The 17,001-nt window shown below is 39.7% G+C and overlaps 2 protein-coding genes across 2 annotated transcripts; both read right to left on the bottom strand.

Moving 5' to 3' along the window:
* Positions 1 to 1,191: 1,191 nt before the first annotated feature.
* seraf (Schwann cell-specific EGF-like repeat autocrine factor) lies at positions 1,192 to 4,200 on the bottom strand. The gene is made up of 5 exons (XM_061080868.1): positions 3,987 to 4,200; positions 3,075 to 3,170; positions 2,545 to 2,649; positions 2,054 to 2,149; positions 1,192 to 1,304 (listed from the first exon to the last, which is right to left on the bottom strand). The coding sequence occupies exons 1-5, from the start codon at positions 4,198 to 4,200 to the stop codon at positions 1,192 to 1,194; spliced, it is 624 nt and encodes a 207-aa protein (XP_060936851.1).
* Positions 4,201 to 9,136: 4,936 nt separating this feature from the next.
* On the bottom strand, positions 9,137 to 16,409 carry tmem106ba (transmembrane protein 106Ba). Its single transcript, XM_061080991.1, has 8 exons — positions 16,338 to 16,409; positions 13,855 to 14,047; positions 12,242 to 12,305; positions 11,946 to 12,105; positions 10,209 to 10,349; positions 9,725 to 9,774; positions 9,574 to 9,627; positions 9,137 to 9,277 (listed from the first exon to the last, which is right to left on the bottom strand). Exons 2-8 carry the CDS (start codon positions 14,033 to 14,035, stop codon positions 9,154 to 9,156), a joined length of 774 nt encoding a protein of 257 aa, XP_060936974.1. The 5' UTR covers positions 14,036 to 14,047; positions 16,338 to 16,409; the 3' UTR covers positions 9,137 to 9,153.
* Positions 16,410 to 17,001: the final 592 nt, after the last annotated feature.

Raw genomic sequence — 17,001 nt, 5'->3', positions numbered from 1 at the left:
TCTGGACAGAAAATGCTTGGCTCTGTTACTTGATACATGAGGCGCAGACTGCAGCTACAAAATAAAGACTCAACAAATACTGTAATACTGTAACATGGAGATAAAAGAAGTTGTGTGAAATCAAATTTTATTGAATTTTGTTTTACATCTTCACAGGCATCACAAGCATGATGGGAAAGAAGAGAGAGAGAGAGAGAGACGGAGTGAAGGAAGGAAGCTACAAAATGCACAAAGCAAGATGAGGCACCACAAGTTGTTGTATGTATGGGTGTGTGTATGTGTGTGTGTGTGTGTGTGTGTGTGTGTGTGTGCGTGTGTGTGTATTTGCATGTGCTTGAATGTGTGTCTCTGTGCACACTTGAGCACGAACAGAGGGATTTGATGTGTTGCACTTGTCTTTGCGTCCCCGTGTGTTTCACTACCTCAAGGCTGAAAGTCACACACATCTGGTCCAGTCATCAGCAGAGATCTCACACAGATGTGAGATGTGTGTGTTGGTGCAGAAAATTGTGTAGACAAAGTAAATGGTTCATTCATAAGATGGAGGTTATTACTATTCCCACCTAATTATAGTCTTGTTTTAAACGTTTGCCAAACTGATGATGTTTGTTTCTGACTTTAGAAAGAATAATAAATGTAAGTGTACTTTCTCATTCTGCTTAATTTAGATGACACACACGTTTATATGAATATGTTTGAATTTAGCTAAATTACATTTGTACGTTTTCTTTACTGCTCTCTTTAATATATTGTTTGATCAGGCCCAGTTAACTTATGGGCTGTCACTTATTTACACTGATAGTAAATCTCAGTATTAACGTAATGACCACCTGTTTGATTTAGGCTGTTTGTTAAAAATGTTTTCCCAGCACCAGGTTACACTGTGGTACAAGTCTCATTTGACAAAATAAAGAAATTGATCTATTTCTATGTTGTTTTGTTCTTTTAAATGAGCTTCAATAATTCGTGCGATTAACTATTTTATTAGTTTAATGACATAAATCACAGTAAAGTAAATAACATGTTTGCACAAACAAGAACAAAACACAGACTTGGTGTTTAAGATAAAAAAAAAAAGAAGAATTACATATCACACGGTTTTTTAAAAATGTAAAAACGACCAATGTGTAGCTTAAACCACAGAGTCCCAGATTGGGCCCCGTTGACCTTTGACCCCCGGCCTGAGTCCCACTAGTGTAACTTCTTCCTCTCCTCGCAGCGAAGGCCGGAGTACGGCGGGCGACAGCGGCACTTTCCAGGAGAAATACACTTCCCTCCGTTCAGGCAGGGCTTCGTGCACACGGCTACAGACAAGAGGGGAAAACAAATGTGTAAATCACAGTTGCAGTTGGCCTTATCAACAAGGCCCAGGACCCCCACCTGACTTGGACTCTTATCCCGCACCCACGTCTCAATTCTGTGTTACATTAACACACATAACATAACATAACATAACATAACAGTATATTGCATATTGCACATCCCCATTTCTCTCCTGCTTTGCATTTTACTTTTTATTTAACTTTTTATATCTTGTATATATCTGTTTTTGCATTTTACTCTTTATTTAAATTTTTAGGTCTTGTATATATATATATTTGTTTTATATACAGTTATTTCTTTCTTATGTGAAGTACTTATTGTGTTTTTATGCTTTATGTTCAATGAATGCACCTATTTACCAAAGAAAATTCCAGGTAGGTGTAAAGCTACTTGGCAATAAATCCTTTCTGATTCTGATTTAAAACCCTGAGAAAGTGGAAGAGAGTTTACAACTGATGTAAATCCTGACATCGCAAATCTAGAAACTGGCCAAGACGTGTTCCAAAGTCTCGCTTCGGTCACATCTGGAAATATCAGACTCAAACTTCCCTAAATAAACACATGAGAATTTATATTTGTCTCGTAAGTAATAAGTATTATTCCTCTCAGTCAGTTAGAGACTTCTCGGGATCTCAGGAATGTACGAACAAACGGAAAAGAGGTTGAACAGGTGGGGAGGAAGAAGATATAGAAAATAGCTCATGGATGTGTGGGAGCAGTTTGAACTCACCAGTGTGACAGGCTCCGCCCAGCCATCCCTCCGGACAGCTGCAGATTCCTGGAGCCACACAGACCCCCCCGTTCCTGCAGCCTTGAGGACAACTCGCTGCAGGAGAAGAACAAATGACAAGAGACATTCTCAGCAAGTCAGGAACCACGTTGGAGTCAGATACCGATGAAGACGAGCGCTGGAACCTCCTTAAATCGCTGTGTCATATGGAGTTGGAATAGAATTGTGTTCTGTGAATGTTCTGCTTCCATCTAGATGCTGTACATTTGCAAAACCGAATTTAATTTACTGCCCAAACCGGCTTGATTATCATGAATAAGCTATAACATGCCGTTAATAACCATTACCACAGATAGATGTTTATGAGGAAGAGCGTTAGAAATGTGTGAGTGGGCTGATTCTGACGAGGAGCTGCAGCTGAGACACAGGCTCCATTCAGACACTTTGACCCTCGGTGTTAACGGGGTAATTAGATACGGATATAAACAGACCCTCTTGGCATTTGGAGCCGCTCCAGCTCGAGGGGCAGATGCACTTGGCCACTCCGTTAACAGCAGTGCACTCCCCTCCGTTCCAGCATCCTCCATCACACGTCACTGCACAGAGACAAACATACAGATCACACCCGTCAGCAGGGAGGTGGATAACAGACTCATGTCCTCAAGTGTCTTTAAGCAGGATTCACTTCATATTTTACCATTTTTTGATTAGAAATTGGTCCTTGTTTGACTTGCGAGCCCTTAAATGAAGCAAAGACTCTTTGTCATTAGTTGCAAATGCCTCCCAGTAGTTATTAGATTTGATTTTAATTTTCAAACCACTAGGAGATCAAATTATCACAAATCAAAAATAAAGGAAGTCTGGAGAAGATAACATAATTTGTGAATTTCTTTCTGGTTTCTGTCCAGGACCTTCCAGATTTATTTTACGACCCAATCAGACAGATGAATTTAGAATGAATCCATGACAACTTCCAAATCCCACGCCCACTGTTTCATTCACCCCTTATAAACCTTTGTACCTTTGTGACAGTATCTTCCTCCGAATCCTGGGGGACATCTGCATTTTCCAGGGCGAAGACAGTCCCCCCCGTTCTTACATTTGGGAAAACAGTTGGCTGCAGTCACACAAGAACACATGGGATATTTACACTGCTGGTTAGAGTCTGGTGGGGGGGGAGTTTCAGTCACAGAGTATTTATGACATTTTTTTAAAGGCATATTATTATTATTATATATTTTTGGCAGATTCTGCAGAAGGTTTAGTGACGAACACAAGTAAATATTCAACAGTCTTTCTATGTCTTTTAATAATTATGTTCACATCAAGGTAGAGCCAGGTTTGACCTGATTGAGCAGTAAATTCATGTTTGTTGCATTAAAACAGACTTTAAGTGGGAAGCATATGATGTAGAACTGCAGGGATTAGTCACCTACTAACATGTATTAAACACTGTATTAATATTCACTTCTTTCAGTCATTTTCAAGCAAAAAAAAAACAAACATTTGCCGCATCCAACTTCTCAAATTAAATAATTTGCTGCTTCTCTTTGTTTTATGTGATTATAAACTGAACACATTTGGATTTTTGGACAATAATTAAGTCAAACAATCCACCTGGAGATTCCAGATAAAACACTTAAGGAGTAATAAGGATAAATGTTTTTTCATGCACTCTCAAGTTTGATAGTCTACAAATAAAGTTAGTTTACAAGTGATGGAATATAAACTCAATATTACATTGAAAAGTTTGTTCCTGTACTATTCCTGAATCTATATTCTCCTGACGACCAAAGTAAGTAAGTACAGTTACACCTTCAGAATAAAACCATATTTACACTTTATCACAGTTTTCTACCAGCACAGGGCTCACATTTAGAATTATGTTTTTTAAATCACATTATAAGTATTTGTATTAGATGTGAATCCTCACCGAACTGGCAGGTCTCCCCCTCGTAGCCTGTGGCGCAGAAGCATGTGTGGTTGCGGATGCAGACCCCGGCGTGTTGGCACGGAGGGTCGCACTTCGCTTTGGGGTCGAACACGAATCCGAGCGCGACCCCCCGCGGAGCGTCCGAGCCCGCGGAGCAGACACCGACCACGGCCAGGAGGAGGAGGAGCGGCCCGCAGAGACCCACGGAGCCCATGATGGAGGTGTCCGAGCCGGGAAGAGAGGGAGAGGAAGAGAGAGGAGGGAGAGAAGGAGAGAGAGAAGGAGAGAGGTGGAGGAGAAAGGACCGAGAGTTCTCCACTTCACCCCGGAGGCTTCAGGAGGGGAAAGGGCGACACCTGCAGGTCAGAGCCGGGGGGAGGTGGAGGTGAGGCGGGGCGGGAACAGGGTCCTGTGGAGGAGGGAGGTTATGGAGGAGGTGAAGGAAGTGGAGGTGGAGGTGGAGGTGGAGGGAGGTGAAGGAAGTGGAGGTGGAGGTGGATGGAGGTGTAGGAGGTGAAGGAGGTGGAGGTGAAGGAGGTGGAGGTGGATGTGAAGGAGGTGAAGGAGGTGAAGGAGGTGAAGGGGGTGAAGGAGGTGATGGAGATGATGGAGGTGGAGGAGGTGATGGAGGTGGAGGAGATGAAGGAGGTGGAGGTGGAGGTGGATGGTGGTGTAGGAGGTGGAGGTGAAGGAGGTGGAGGTGGATGTGATGGAGATGATGGAGGTGGAGGAGGTGGAGGAGGTGAAGGAGGTGGTGGAGGTAGAGGAGGTGATGGAGGTGGGGGAGGTGAAGGAGGTGGAGGTGGAGGTGGATGGAGTTGTAGGAGGTGATGGAGGTGATGGAGGTGAAGGGGGTGAAGGAGGTGATGGAGATGATGGAGGTGGAGGAGGTGGAGGAGGTGAAAGAGGTGGTGGAGGTAGAGGAGGTGATGGAGGTGGAGGAGGTGAAGGAGGTGGAGGAGGAGGTGAAGGAGGTGAAGGAGGTGATGGAGGTGATGGAGGTGATGGAGATGATGGAGGTGGAGTAGGTGGAGGAGGTGAAGGAGGTGGTGGAGGTAGAGGAGGTGAAGGAGGTGGAGGTGATGGAGGTGGAGGAGGTGATGGAGGTGGAGGGAGGTGGTGGAGGTGATGGAGGTGATGGAGGTGATGGAGGTGGAGGTGTATACATGGCCTCCTGTTATTTACACTAAACTTAGCTTCGGCTAAAACAGTCAAAACTTAGCATAACAGACAAACTTTTGAAAACTATTCGTAGTCTTACATTACAGGTCCTTTATTTATTATTATTGACTATTAATTTGATTTCCACACAAGTAAAAGTAAATTATGTATATCATATGTAGCCTATGTTTTTTTATCAAAAGCAAAGTTGGCTACTTTTTCAGTGTATTACTCATAACTTGCTCATATTAAATATTTATATAATAGTATTCAGAGGTGTAAAGTAACGAATTACATTTACTCACGTTACTGTAATTGAGTAGTTTTTTCGTGTACTTTTTTTCATTTTACTTGTACTTAAGTAAAATTTCATCAAAGTAAAGTTACTTTTACTTGAGTACAATATTTCCGTACTTTTTACACCTCTGATAGTATTGAGAGGTGACACAGATATTTCACCTCACTATTGTTCACTTGTTACAGAAGATTTTAATATAAAGTCTTTGAGAGTATTTTCGTTTATGTAATTCTGCAGATTATTCTTATTTAGACAGGTTTTGAGATTATTCCTTGAAATCACTTTTATTTATCCATATAGCGAGCAGCATTAAGCATAACGTGGAAGTGTATTCTATTCAGTAAGTGAGACCTGGTTTAAGACATGTGTTCATATAGCACACATGTGGAAAAGCCATTTCCTTTTACATGGTTCCACGAGGTGCTGGGTCTATATGAGCTGTGGGGTGGGAGGGAAGTTTCTGCTTTAATGGGAATAACACGACCAGCAGCGGATGTGTCTTCTCCCAGAGCCGCTCTCCAGTTAAACCCAGGGGCTGGAGGGAAAGTGGTTTTCCATACGAGCCAGTTTTTCTTCTGCTCCACAAAATATCCAACTTTTGTCATTTTTCCCGAGCTCTTAATGTGCCATCATGTACAAAGACAAGTTCATCCAAACAGCATCAGCCTGTAACTTCTAACTTCCATCAGGCAAGACTTCAAATCACTTCTCCGGCTCTTTCATCCTGAGCCACTGCTGCAGAGAAGCAGCTTCAGAGGCTGGAATAACAAAATCTGTTCAATCTGTTGGATCGAGTGCAGCACACAAACAAACAGAGGGGAGAACCGGTTTGTTGAGTCCAGTCTTGGCAGAGAGACGAAGCTTTAAACTCACTTTCCAGGAAGCTTGGATGGAGATAGATCGACTCTGTGACTTCACAGTGTAGATCCAAAACAAGTGACCAGGCAGGGAAGCAGGGAAACAGAATACTATCATATTTATGAACAACAAAAGGTGCAAAAATAGAAATTTGATGGATAATGCTGATACAAATGACATACTTCCTATTTTGTGTCATACAATAAAACTTTCATCGAAATAATATGCATCGTGTGGAACTTGAAATACAGCAAGTAAAATACCTTCCTCCAGATACAGACGGAGAAGTTTGTTCAGTGGTTGTGGATGTGATGGTTTTGTATTTTTGTGTATTTTTCTTCCTCTCGTCCAAACCACTGACCTGGATCTTTAGAGAGGAAGTGAACTGGAGCTTTAGAGAGGAAGTGAACTGGAGCTTTAGAGAGGAAGTGAACTGGAGCTTTAGAGAGGAAGTGAACTGGATCTTTAGAGAGGAAGTGAACTGGATCTTTAGAGAGGAAGTGAACTGGAGCTTTAGAGAGGAAGTGAACTGGAGCTTTAGAGAGGAAGTGAACTGGATCTTTAGAGAGGAAGTGAACTGGATCTTTAGAGAGGAAGTGAACTGGAGCTTTAGAGAGGAAGTGAACTGGAGCTCTAACGAGTCCAGCAGATGTGATCACAGAGGAAACGTTTTGTGCTTTTAGCTCCAGCAGCTCGAGTCTGTGCAGAGTAACACAGGGACTTACAGTTCAATACGGTCTGGATGATGTACAGCAAGTGGATTCATATAAAAAATACAGATTTGGAAACAACATTTTGTGATGTGTATTGTTTGATATGTAACAATAGATGGCGACTTTTATTTCTTACTGACAACAGCTATGAAAACCAGGTCTAACTGTTTTTTTTTATATAATTAAATGAAAAGTCTAAATAAATCAGATGTGGCTCATCGGTGTGTGGATATTTACTGGATTACACCACTAGATAATATCAATGGTTTCTTGATGCTAATGAACTGGAGTTTGTTGGTTGTTTTGCCCTCTAGTGGTGAGTCAGTGGTTGTTGTTCTGTCCATTTATTCAACAGTTTAATCCATAGCAGATTATCTGGTTAATGTCTCTGTGTCCCTCTGATTATTGGTCCACTATCACCGTCTGGTATCCGAGAAAAGTAATAAAATACAGTTACTCAAGTAGTATTCTCAGGTATTTGTACTATTTCATAGTTATTACTTTGCTGCACTGCATTTCAGATTCTTTTTGATGTCATGACTGTTACACAACTGTAGTTGCTTTTAAATTCTAGATTTTAGGAAAAAATATAAGCTCATAAACGTGGATTACATTTTTTATTCATAATTATTGTAATTATCTGACGGATATGTAAGTAATTATATATTTAAACAACAGTGAAATGACTTTGAACTCTCAGTTTTTCAGCTCTTCATCAGGACATGAATGATGTGTAAAGAGGATATTACAAAAACACACAAGAAACTGAGCAGACCGACAGTGGATCATGATTTTATTTTCAGCTTCATGCATTAAGAAGAAGAAAAACATTGAGGTGATGTTAAGCAGTGTCTGTTAGGAAACATCAGGCAGGGTTGGAAGCGACGGTTACAGTTTTCTCACGCTGACTAGAAATCATATTTACAGCCAGTATAACCAGTGTGATAACTCAGACCAGCAACTTGGATGGAGGGAACCACATGTGAGGGATTCCTCTCCCAGCACAGACAGAAGTGCAATAGATATGTTCAGCGTTACAGAGCTACAGACTCCTTCTGTCAGTAGAAGTCATTAAATCATTTAAATCATCAGCCAAGCCAAACAACACCACGTTATAAAAGTGACAGACAGAAGCCATGAATTAAAAACCAGCACTCATAACAAAATACGATCAGATAAGAGATTCAGATTGGATTAATACAGCAAGGAAAACCAAATTAAAACTTGTTAATAGGAAAAAGTTATTACCAGACCGAACACAGCTCTGGAAATTAATTTTTTTTTAAAAGCAAACCAGAAGGAAAGTATATATTTCATATTTACACATCCTTGAATTGAATCGTCCACTGTCATGCTCCCACATTTCCTTTGAGATTGAAAATATCCTCCCTTTTAAAAATAAACGTTTTTTTTTCTTGAATGTAAATGTGATGACTTCACAATTGTCACATTTGCTTTAAAATTACCCTCTTAAAACATAAAAATAACTGCTATTACTGTTAGTAGTAGCGGTACTGCATGTACTCAAGCTGAAAACAAAGGTAAAACGAATGATAAAGACGACACCTCAAACATATTGCACTATTACAATACCAAGAATTTAATTGTACTGGAAAGAATAGAGATAAAACTGCAGCAGGAAGGAATGATGAAAAGAGGGCAGAAGAAAGTGGTTCTATACTGTGCCCCCCCCAAAAAAAGTTGAGTCCCTCTCACATGGTTATTCTTTATCAAAAGGAGGTTGAGAATATAAGGTGGGCGACAACAATCACAGCATTCCTGTCACATTCATTCAACATTCTTATCACTCTCTGTAGATAAGGAATGGGTCTAAAGTGCAATCGGATCTGAAACCACTGGAATCCCCTCCACTGATGTGAATATTAAACTACATCGTTTGAAAAGTAACACACAATATCTCCTCTCAACATCATATCTGACGTGCGGATGGGGAAAGAAACAGTGGTTGGGAATTTTAAAAATGGATGAGCCACTGGGACAAATTTAAGAAATGATATGATGCTGTCCTGTAATCCGTTGACACTGTGCAAGAAGTCAAACCAGTCTATCTCCGAGGAGCTTAGTTACAGCAGGGTGTGACACCGGGGGGGGGGGGGGGGGGGTCTCTCGCTGGCCCTTACTTCTGGTAGACCTGCACATGCCCGTGCAAGGAGGTGGTGTTCCCACCGCAGTCCACATACTGGTACATCTCCTGGGAGACCTGCTCCGCGTGTCCGAAGTACGTGGTCGTCACGGTTACCCTGAAAAAAATAACCATACAGTCAACGAGTGAACAGATAAACAACAGAAGGAAATGTGCTGAGTCATAGAGGAAGATCGTCTCTTTAGTCGGTTTAACTCTTGGTTTATGAATGTGAGCTTATGAGGTATTTTGTGTGTTTGTTAGCAAGATTACACAAAAAACTACTGGACAGATTACCAGGAAACTTGGTGGGAAGCTGTGGTGTGAGTCAGCAATTGTTGGTGCAGATGTTGGTCTTTAACATGATAAAATAACTCACAAAACCTAATAACTTATTTAAAATGTCATACTTACTGCATCATGACCACTATGTTGTGGACTTTAATGGTTGGCATAGTGCAGTAGTCACTGTAAGAACAGAGATTAAGATTAAACATGATTATCGTTAAAATCGTGCAAAGTTTCAATAGTTAATTATTTAGGACTTTTATGTAAAAATACTTACAACATATAACTCATCTCATCAGCAATGGTGGTTGGGACTGTGTAGTCGATCTGCAAGGAGACAATTTATTAAACATTTGATTAAGACAAATAGCAACATATTGAACATTTAATCAAAATATCACAAATGTGTTTTTTGTTAATATCTGTTAAATCAATTGGAAGTAGTGAGAGATGGTAACAAGATTTGTAACGTGACTAGTCTGAAGGAGACGGAGGATTTAATGATCTTTAAAACATCTGTTTGAAGTCTGGATTTTATAGAAATATCATATTATTTTACAGTCTGAGAGTCAAGTGGGACGAGGTTTGCTTGGTTTTGTGTAACAACGAGCTGCTGTGTGGGTTTCACAAGATTCAGTCATATGTTCAGTGGATCAGACGTTTACTTCCTTCAGTTCCATGAAACCGAGACAGAAAGAATCTGTTTTCTCTGTGTGTGTGTGTCTGTGTGTAGTAAGTGTGTAGTTAGTGTTTCAACCCACCTGCTGTTCATCCAGTGGAATGATCACCGTGCTGTTGCTGAACTTGGCCTTGCCGATCACCGTCTTGGAGAACTGCACTTGGGCCGTGATGTTGGTCACGGAGATGGCGTAGTAGTTGTTATTGGTGATGTTCAGAGTGTTCTGTGGAAAGAGGGAAATAAGGTTTTAGACTCTGGCAGTGGAATATAAGGATGAAAGTGAGAAGCAGAAACAAGCTATAGACACAACACTGTCATTATTATCACATTTTGGCTATATTTGATGAACTGGTCTTCAAACAGTGGCTTAAATACACATGTAGAAGACACAGAGCATCATTATTAATCATTTTCGGTCATGTTTATGGTCATTTAGATAGATAGATAGATAGATAGATAGATAGATAGATAGATAGATAGATAGATAGATAGATAGATAGATAGATAGATAGATAGATAGATAGATGGATAGATGGATAGATGGATAGATAGATAGATGGATAGATGGATAGATGGATAGATGGATAGATAGATAGATAGATAGATAGATAGATAGATAGATAGATAGATGGATAGATGGATAGATGGATAGATGGATAGATGGATAGATAGATAGATAGATAGATAGATAGATAGATAGATAGATAGATAGATAGATAGATAGATAGATAGATAGATAGATAGATAGATAGATGGATAGATGGATAGATGGATAGATAGATAGATAGATAGATGGATAGATGGATAGATGGATAGATAGATAGATAGATAGATAGATAGATAGATAGATAGATAGATAGATAGATAGATAGATAGATAGATAGATAGATAGATAGATAGATAGATAGATAGATTACTTTATTCATCCCCGAAGGGAAATTAAGTCGTCATAGCAGCCGGTATATTTGAATATAATAAAATACAATACAATAGAATAAAATAAAAAATATTGAGGTAGAAAGAATAAAAACAGAAACACAAGATAAATAGGTAGATAAGGTGCAGTGGCAAGATGATGGTAATAGTACTGATGATATGATGGTAATGTTATTGTTAGACAGTATATAAAAATAGTACAGTATATATAGTATATAATATAACATAATATATATTTATATATGATAGTAATTATACCAATATAATAGCAGTATATAGTAGTAATGGCAGCAACAGTATATATAATAATAGTAAATATAATAATAATAAGAGAATCTAAGTCCAACTTTCACTCTCTCTAATCTCTCCATGAATCCATGAGGGAAACATTTAGCTTTTAAATAACTTGATCATGTAAAAACAGGGTGAGAAATCATGACATCTGACTTGTCAACACATGTCGGACCCCGACACCTTTACACCCGGATCACTACTCCACACCACAGGTTCCGAATGACATCAGAAGCACAAGATGGCGGCGCCCATGTCCTGGATGTTTTGGCTTAATTTTTTATACATTTGGAGGAAATGCACATGTGTTGCTCATCTTTACTTACAGAATATGGTTTTGTTTTAACCAGTTTAACTTATTTGCAAAGACCCGTCAGCAAGCTGTGACTTGTTATGCACCACCACATGGTTGTAGTCAGTGGTCAGAGTTTGGGTTAGCTTGTTATTTGCTAATCGACAAATAAGAAATAGGGTTATAGATAAATTACAATTCTCTCCAGGACGTGTGACACCATCAGTCTCGAGCCCTGAGTTGAGTTTTTTGTGATCCCCATGAAATGCAGCATTGTGTTGTAAAACTACACAATCTTACTGTAATGTTGAGATAGACGATCCTCTTGTCCTGGTCGTAGGAGACGTAGGCCGACTTCACGCCCACGTAGGAAACATCGATGGACCGAGGGAAGAGGAAGAAAACAGCCAGACCCGACAGCAGCAGGCACAGAGCCACGGAGATTGTGACATATCGTTTTCTGCGGGACGGAGAGGAAACAGAACCTGAAACCAGCTGATGACCTCAAAGTCTGGCACGCGACTGTGTGTGCTCACGCAGTTTCATCACACAGCTGCTCTCACGGTATAGATCTGTAGAAAGGGACAGTGACTTACGTCCGGCTGGGCCGGAGCCGCTGGTCGCTGTACGGAATCAGAGCCACCAGCTGATTCTCTTGACCTGTGGAGGTATTCCACAAAAAGAGAAACTATCACTTTACTATCAATGATTTATTCTTAACCACTTTGTGTATTGATGAATCAGATCCTGGGCTTGATGATTTGTAACACCAGTACAATAGCAGAAAAAAAAAAAGAATGTGTAGACTCCAGATAAAGGACAATGGAGGTTTCATATTTAAATAAGTCTTAACTTTATCTTTAAAATTTGGAAAACACCTTTATTCTTTTTGCTCGTTATTATGATGGGTTTTCTGTTTTATAGACATAAAGGTCTGAAGATCTATATATTCGTAGCACAGTATTATATATAGAAATAGATGCAATGAGATTTTGATTTCTTCTTCATGTGAACACATTTAAATACACAAAGTTGTAGCAACTTTCACTCATATTCAGAGTAAAATGATGAATTGAATGTAAAAGTTGAGCTGTTTTGCTGCATTAAACAACTGTAAGAGGCCTCTACACTTGTACAAATGAAACTTTAACTTGTTAACACTTATCACATGAGATATTTTGCCTCTTTAAATACCTTTATTATAAAGAATCAAACTCTGACCCTGGTTTTGTACATATCAACATGTGTCTTGTAGTTTTCTGTCCTCATGTCACAGAATCTTTCAGAGTGAATCTGGGGTTTTTAAGAACACAACTCTTCATAAAGTCTTAAAACTGATAATGGTTGAAAGATAAGATTGCGTCTCTTATCCCACGGCCGGGAGGTTTGCCACGTTCCAGCAGTGGGAGAGAAAGTAAAGATAAGAAGCTTCAGGGAAGAGATTTGTTGTTTGATTGTTTGTCAGATCGTTTGTGCTTGTGATAATCTAGATTAGGGATGGGGGGGAAAATCGATTCAGTTACAAATCGCGATTCTTGTGAATGACGATTTTAAATCGATATGCTGCCTCCCAAATCGATTTTAAAACATAATTATTGGTTTATACCTGGGGGGATATATGGGGGGAGCAACATCACCCCAGAGCATGTTGACCAGCTCTTGTTTTTGCACAAGAATCTAAACATACCCAAGCACTAGCTTTGCATCGCCTACATGCAAACAACAATAGCCTACTTTTTGTTTATTTCAAAGTTTATATTTTAAGTAAACTTTTATCCATTCTATTTAATTTACCTTTTATTTAATGTTTAAAAGTAGCCTAAGTGGCATACATGTCTTAATCTGTCAGTTTGTGTGCAGTTGACAGGGGCTATACAATAATAGGGCACATTTTTATTTATTTTCTCTATTGGCTGCCCGGCAGTTATTAAGTTAATGTTAATATTTGAAATAAAACTGGTAAAGCTCTAAGTGAATTTGACTGTGTTGTATTTGAAGGTATGATTCAACATTTTTCCATGCTCCAGAAATCCCAGGAAATCGTAATATCGAATCGCAATACTTACAGAATCGCAATGCCCACAGAAATCGCAATACATATCGTATCACCATCTAAGTATCGTGATAGTATCGTATCGGGAGGTCCCTGCAGATTCCCGTCCCTAAACTAGATTAGACGTGAACCAGCTCACATCTGGAAGGTTTTTACCTCGTGGGATTCGGCCGGTGCCCTGACAGGTGGGGCAGGTCACGCTGTCCCGGCCGGTGAACTCCACGTACGGGAACTGGGACACGTCTCCATTTTTGCCGTCCTCCTCCTCGCCGGCGCTCGTCAGCGCGTCCTGACTCTCGCCCTTGAGTTTGGCCAAGTGTGACTGGGACTTGCCCATTGCTGCAGCTGTCTGTGCACAACACGAAAAGATGGCGTGAGTAGAGAGGAAGAGAGAGGAAGAGAGAGGAAGAGAGAGGAGCAGCAGGACGTGCTGACCAATCACGTGCGTAAAATTGGACCTGGATAGATTCTAAGAAACTAATCAACTGTGGTGAACTTTGCAAGACCTGAAAACATCCCCTGTTATACCTCGTTAACAATTCTGTCATAACTCTATTGACCTTGTAAGTGGGCTGAGGAACAGATGATAGAATTCAACCGATGCTTAATTTCTCTACGATTTAATCCTGGTACTTGTGTAGTATCCTTCAAATTCATGTTTTCTAGTTTAACTAACAGGAATTAAAAGTGAATATGGTGAATTGATTATCACATCTCTAGTATCACCATAATATTCGTCAATATAAATACAATTTAAATAATAAAGAAAATCAAGTCTTAGAAAACACACATAGATTATTTTTGTGCCTTTATCCATCTGTTCATTAACAATAATACTGGATAAGAAATGGATTAAACCAACTTGTAGTAACATTATGCTTCTGCAGTGGTTAAATTACCTGTAGTATTCAGAGTTAGAAAGTTAATACTGTCTCATAGATTCACAAGCTGCCCAATGTATATGCAAAATTAGACTGAGGTACACATTGATATATTAGTAATCATAATGTAGTAATATGGACTATTCTGAAATTACTACTTTTAGTTTAGTTTGAAGTATATTTGGTATACTTGTACATGTGGCGCTGCAATGATTCTCTAATCAGTCAATCAACAGGACGTTCGTCTTAATGGAATAATTGTTTTATTATTTAATAAACCTTCCTTTCCTTGTACTCAAATATTGATCTACAATCTTGAGGTACTTGTACTTTACTCGACTACATTTCTATGAGGAAATACTATATTTCTTAAACCTGTAAAAACTTCTCATGAACACACTACTTTGACATTTAAATTACTGATCGCAGATTATTGAGTTTCAATGTATTTCTACTACAGTGACTCTCACTTCTCAGATGCAATAATGAATCACTTAAAATACTTTAACTGCATATTACTGATGCTACTCAGGCACTTCTGCAGTAAATGGGATCATGACAGTGGAATAATTGTTTTTATTATTTAATAAACCTTCCTTTCCTTGTACTCAAATATTTATCTACAATCTTGAGGTACTTGTACTTTACTCGACTACATTTCTATGTGGAAATACTATATTTCTTAAACCTGTAAAAACTTCTCATGAACACACTACTTTGACATATAAGTACCTGATGGCAGATTATTGAGTTTTGGTGTATTTCTACTACAGTGACTCTCACTTTTCAGATGCAATAATGAATCATTTAAAATACTTTAACTGCATATTACTAATGCTACTCAGGCACTTCTGCAGTAAATGGGATCATGACAGTGGAATAATTGTTTTTATTATTTAATAAACCTTCCTTTCCTTGTACTCAAATATTGATCTACAATCTTGAGGTACTTCTACTTTACTCGACTACATTTCTATGAGGAAATACTATATTTCTTAAACCTGTAAAAACTTCTCATGAACACACTACTTGGTCATATAAGTACCTGATGGCAGATTATTGAGTTTTGGTGTATTTCTACTACAGTGACTCTCACTTTTCAGATGCAATACTGAATCATTTAAAATACTTTAACTGCATATTACTAAAATATACTAAAGTAAAATACTTTTACTGCATATTACTGATGCTACTCAGGCTCTTCTGCAGTAATGGGATCATGACAGCAGGATTTGCAGTGGGGATGGATTCTTCTGGATCCCTGGTGGTGGTGCTGGTGCTGGTGGTGTTACTGGGTGTTAGGCCCCTGCAGCAGCTGATGCTAACAGCTAACAGTACACAATGTGAGCAGACCAACACACAGATCATAATGAGAGTGTCTGTGATGTGAAAGCACACATTGAGCAGGATGTGTGTCTGTGTTGTGTGTCCGTGTCCCTGAACACAACACGGATCACACAGCTCACACCGCCATGCTGCTGCTGAGTCTCAGCCGGGAACACGACGTCCCAGCCGGGGGAACACGACCTCCACACCCCGCTCTCTGCCTCCATGACCACCAACGAACCATGCATTTATTTATTATATGATTCTATTATCCTCCGAGAACTGTTTCCAGAGTAAATCCGGTATTTTTTAATCTGGATTTGACGTGAATCCTCGGAGGCTTTGCGCAGATCGGATGTGTCAGCAGCGAGTGAAGCAACACACAGCTCTATGGTTCATCTTATTTATCTTTATCTTTATTTATCATCTCACCTGGTTTATCTTTTATTTCGTCTCTGTTTCCATTCGACTCGTCTCCTCCGCTTTGTTATGGTTGTTTCTCCCGAGGACTGAAGCCCCGCCCCCTCCGCTGCTGATTGGACGGGCTGGTGGGAGAGGGAGGGTCCGTGGTGTCCAGACTCCAGCTCAACGTCACTGACACACACACACACACTGACACACACACACACACTGACATACACACACACACTGACACACACACACTGACACACACTGACACACACACTGACACACACACTGACACACACACTGACACACACTGACACACACACTGACACACACACGCACACACACACTGTCACACAAACACTGACACGCACACTGACACACAAACACTGGCACGCACACTGACACGCACATAATGTTACAACACAGTCTGCAGACACACACACACACACACACACACACACTATGTAATGTTACAGCAACACACTGGTGTTTAAGATAACACAGTGGTATGACATCACACTGAGCACAACATGTACCCTCCTGATTCATACTTTTACTTGAGTAAAAAATACTAATAAAGCTGCAAAATTCTAAACTTTAAAGTGCAATCAGATAAAAAGATGCTTTAAGTAACTAAAGTAAAGTAAAAGTACCAGTTAGGCAGAGTCCCTTCTTTTAGTACCTATAG

This window comes from Limanda limanda, chromosome 11, assembly GCF_963576545.1.
Source record: "Limanda limanda chromosome 11, fLimLim1.1, whole genome shotgun sequence".
In the NCBI taxonomy this organism is placed as follows: domain Eukaryota; kingdom Metazoa; phylum Chordata; class Actinopteri; order Pleuronectiformes; family Pleuronectidae; genus Limanda; species Limanda limanda.
Note: the sequence above shows the minus strand (reverse complement) of the source record. Positions and strands in the feature narration are given on the sequence as shown.

Bases quoted from the DNA above. Each gene is read 5' to 3' on its own strand.
- seraf (XM_061080868.1), bottom strand. From the start codon at position 4,200: ATGGGCTCCGTGGGTCTCTGCGGGCCGCTCCTCCTCCTCCTGGCCGTG. The intron at 3,171-3,986 runs GTGAGGATTCAC...GTGTGACTGCAG, and splicing joins GGGGGAGACCTGCCAGTTCG to CCAACTGTTTTCCCAAATGT. The intron at 2,650-3,074 runs GTACAAAGGTTT...GTCTCTGTGCAG, and splicing joins AGGAAGATACTGTCACAAAG to TGACGTGTGATGGAGGATGC.
- tmem106ba (XM_061080991.1), bottom strand. From the start codon at position 14,035: ATGGGCAAGTCCCAGTCACACTTGGCCAAACTCAAGGGCGAGAGTCAG. The intron at 12,106-12,241 runs GTAAGTCACTGT...TCCGTCCCGCAG, and splicing joins CGGCTCCGGCCCAGCCGGAC to AAAACGATATGTCACAATCT. The intron at 9,775-10,208 runs GTGGGTTGAAAC...GTCTCCTTGCAG, and splicing joins TTCCACTGGATGAACAGCAG to ATCGACTACACAGTCCCAAC.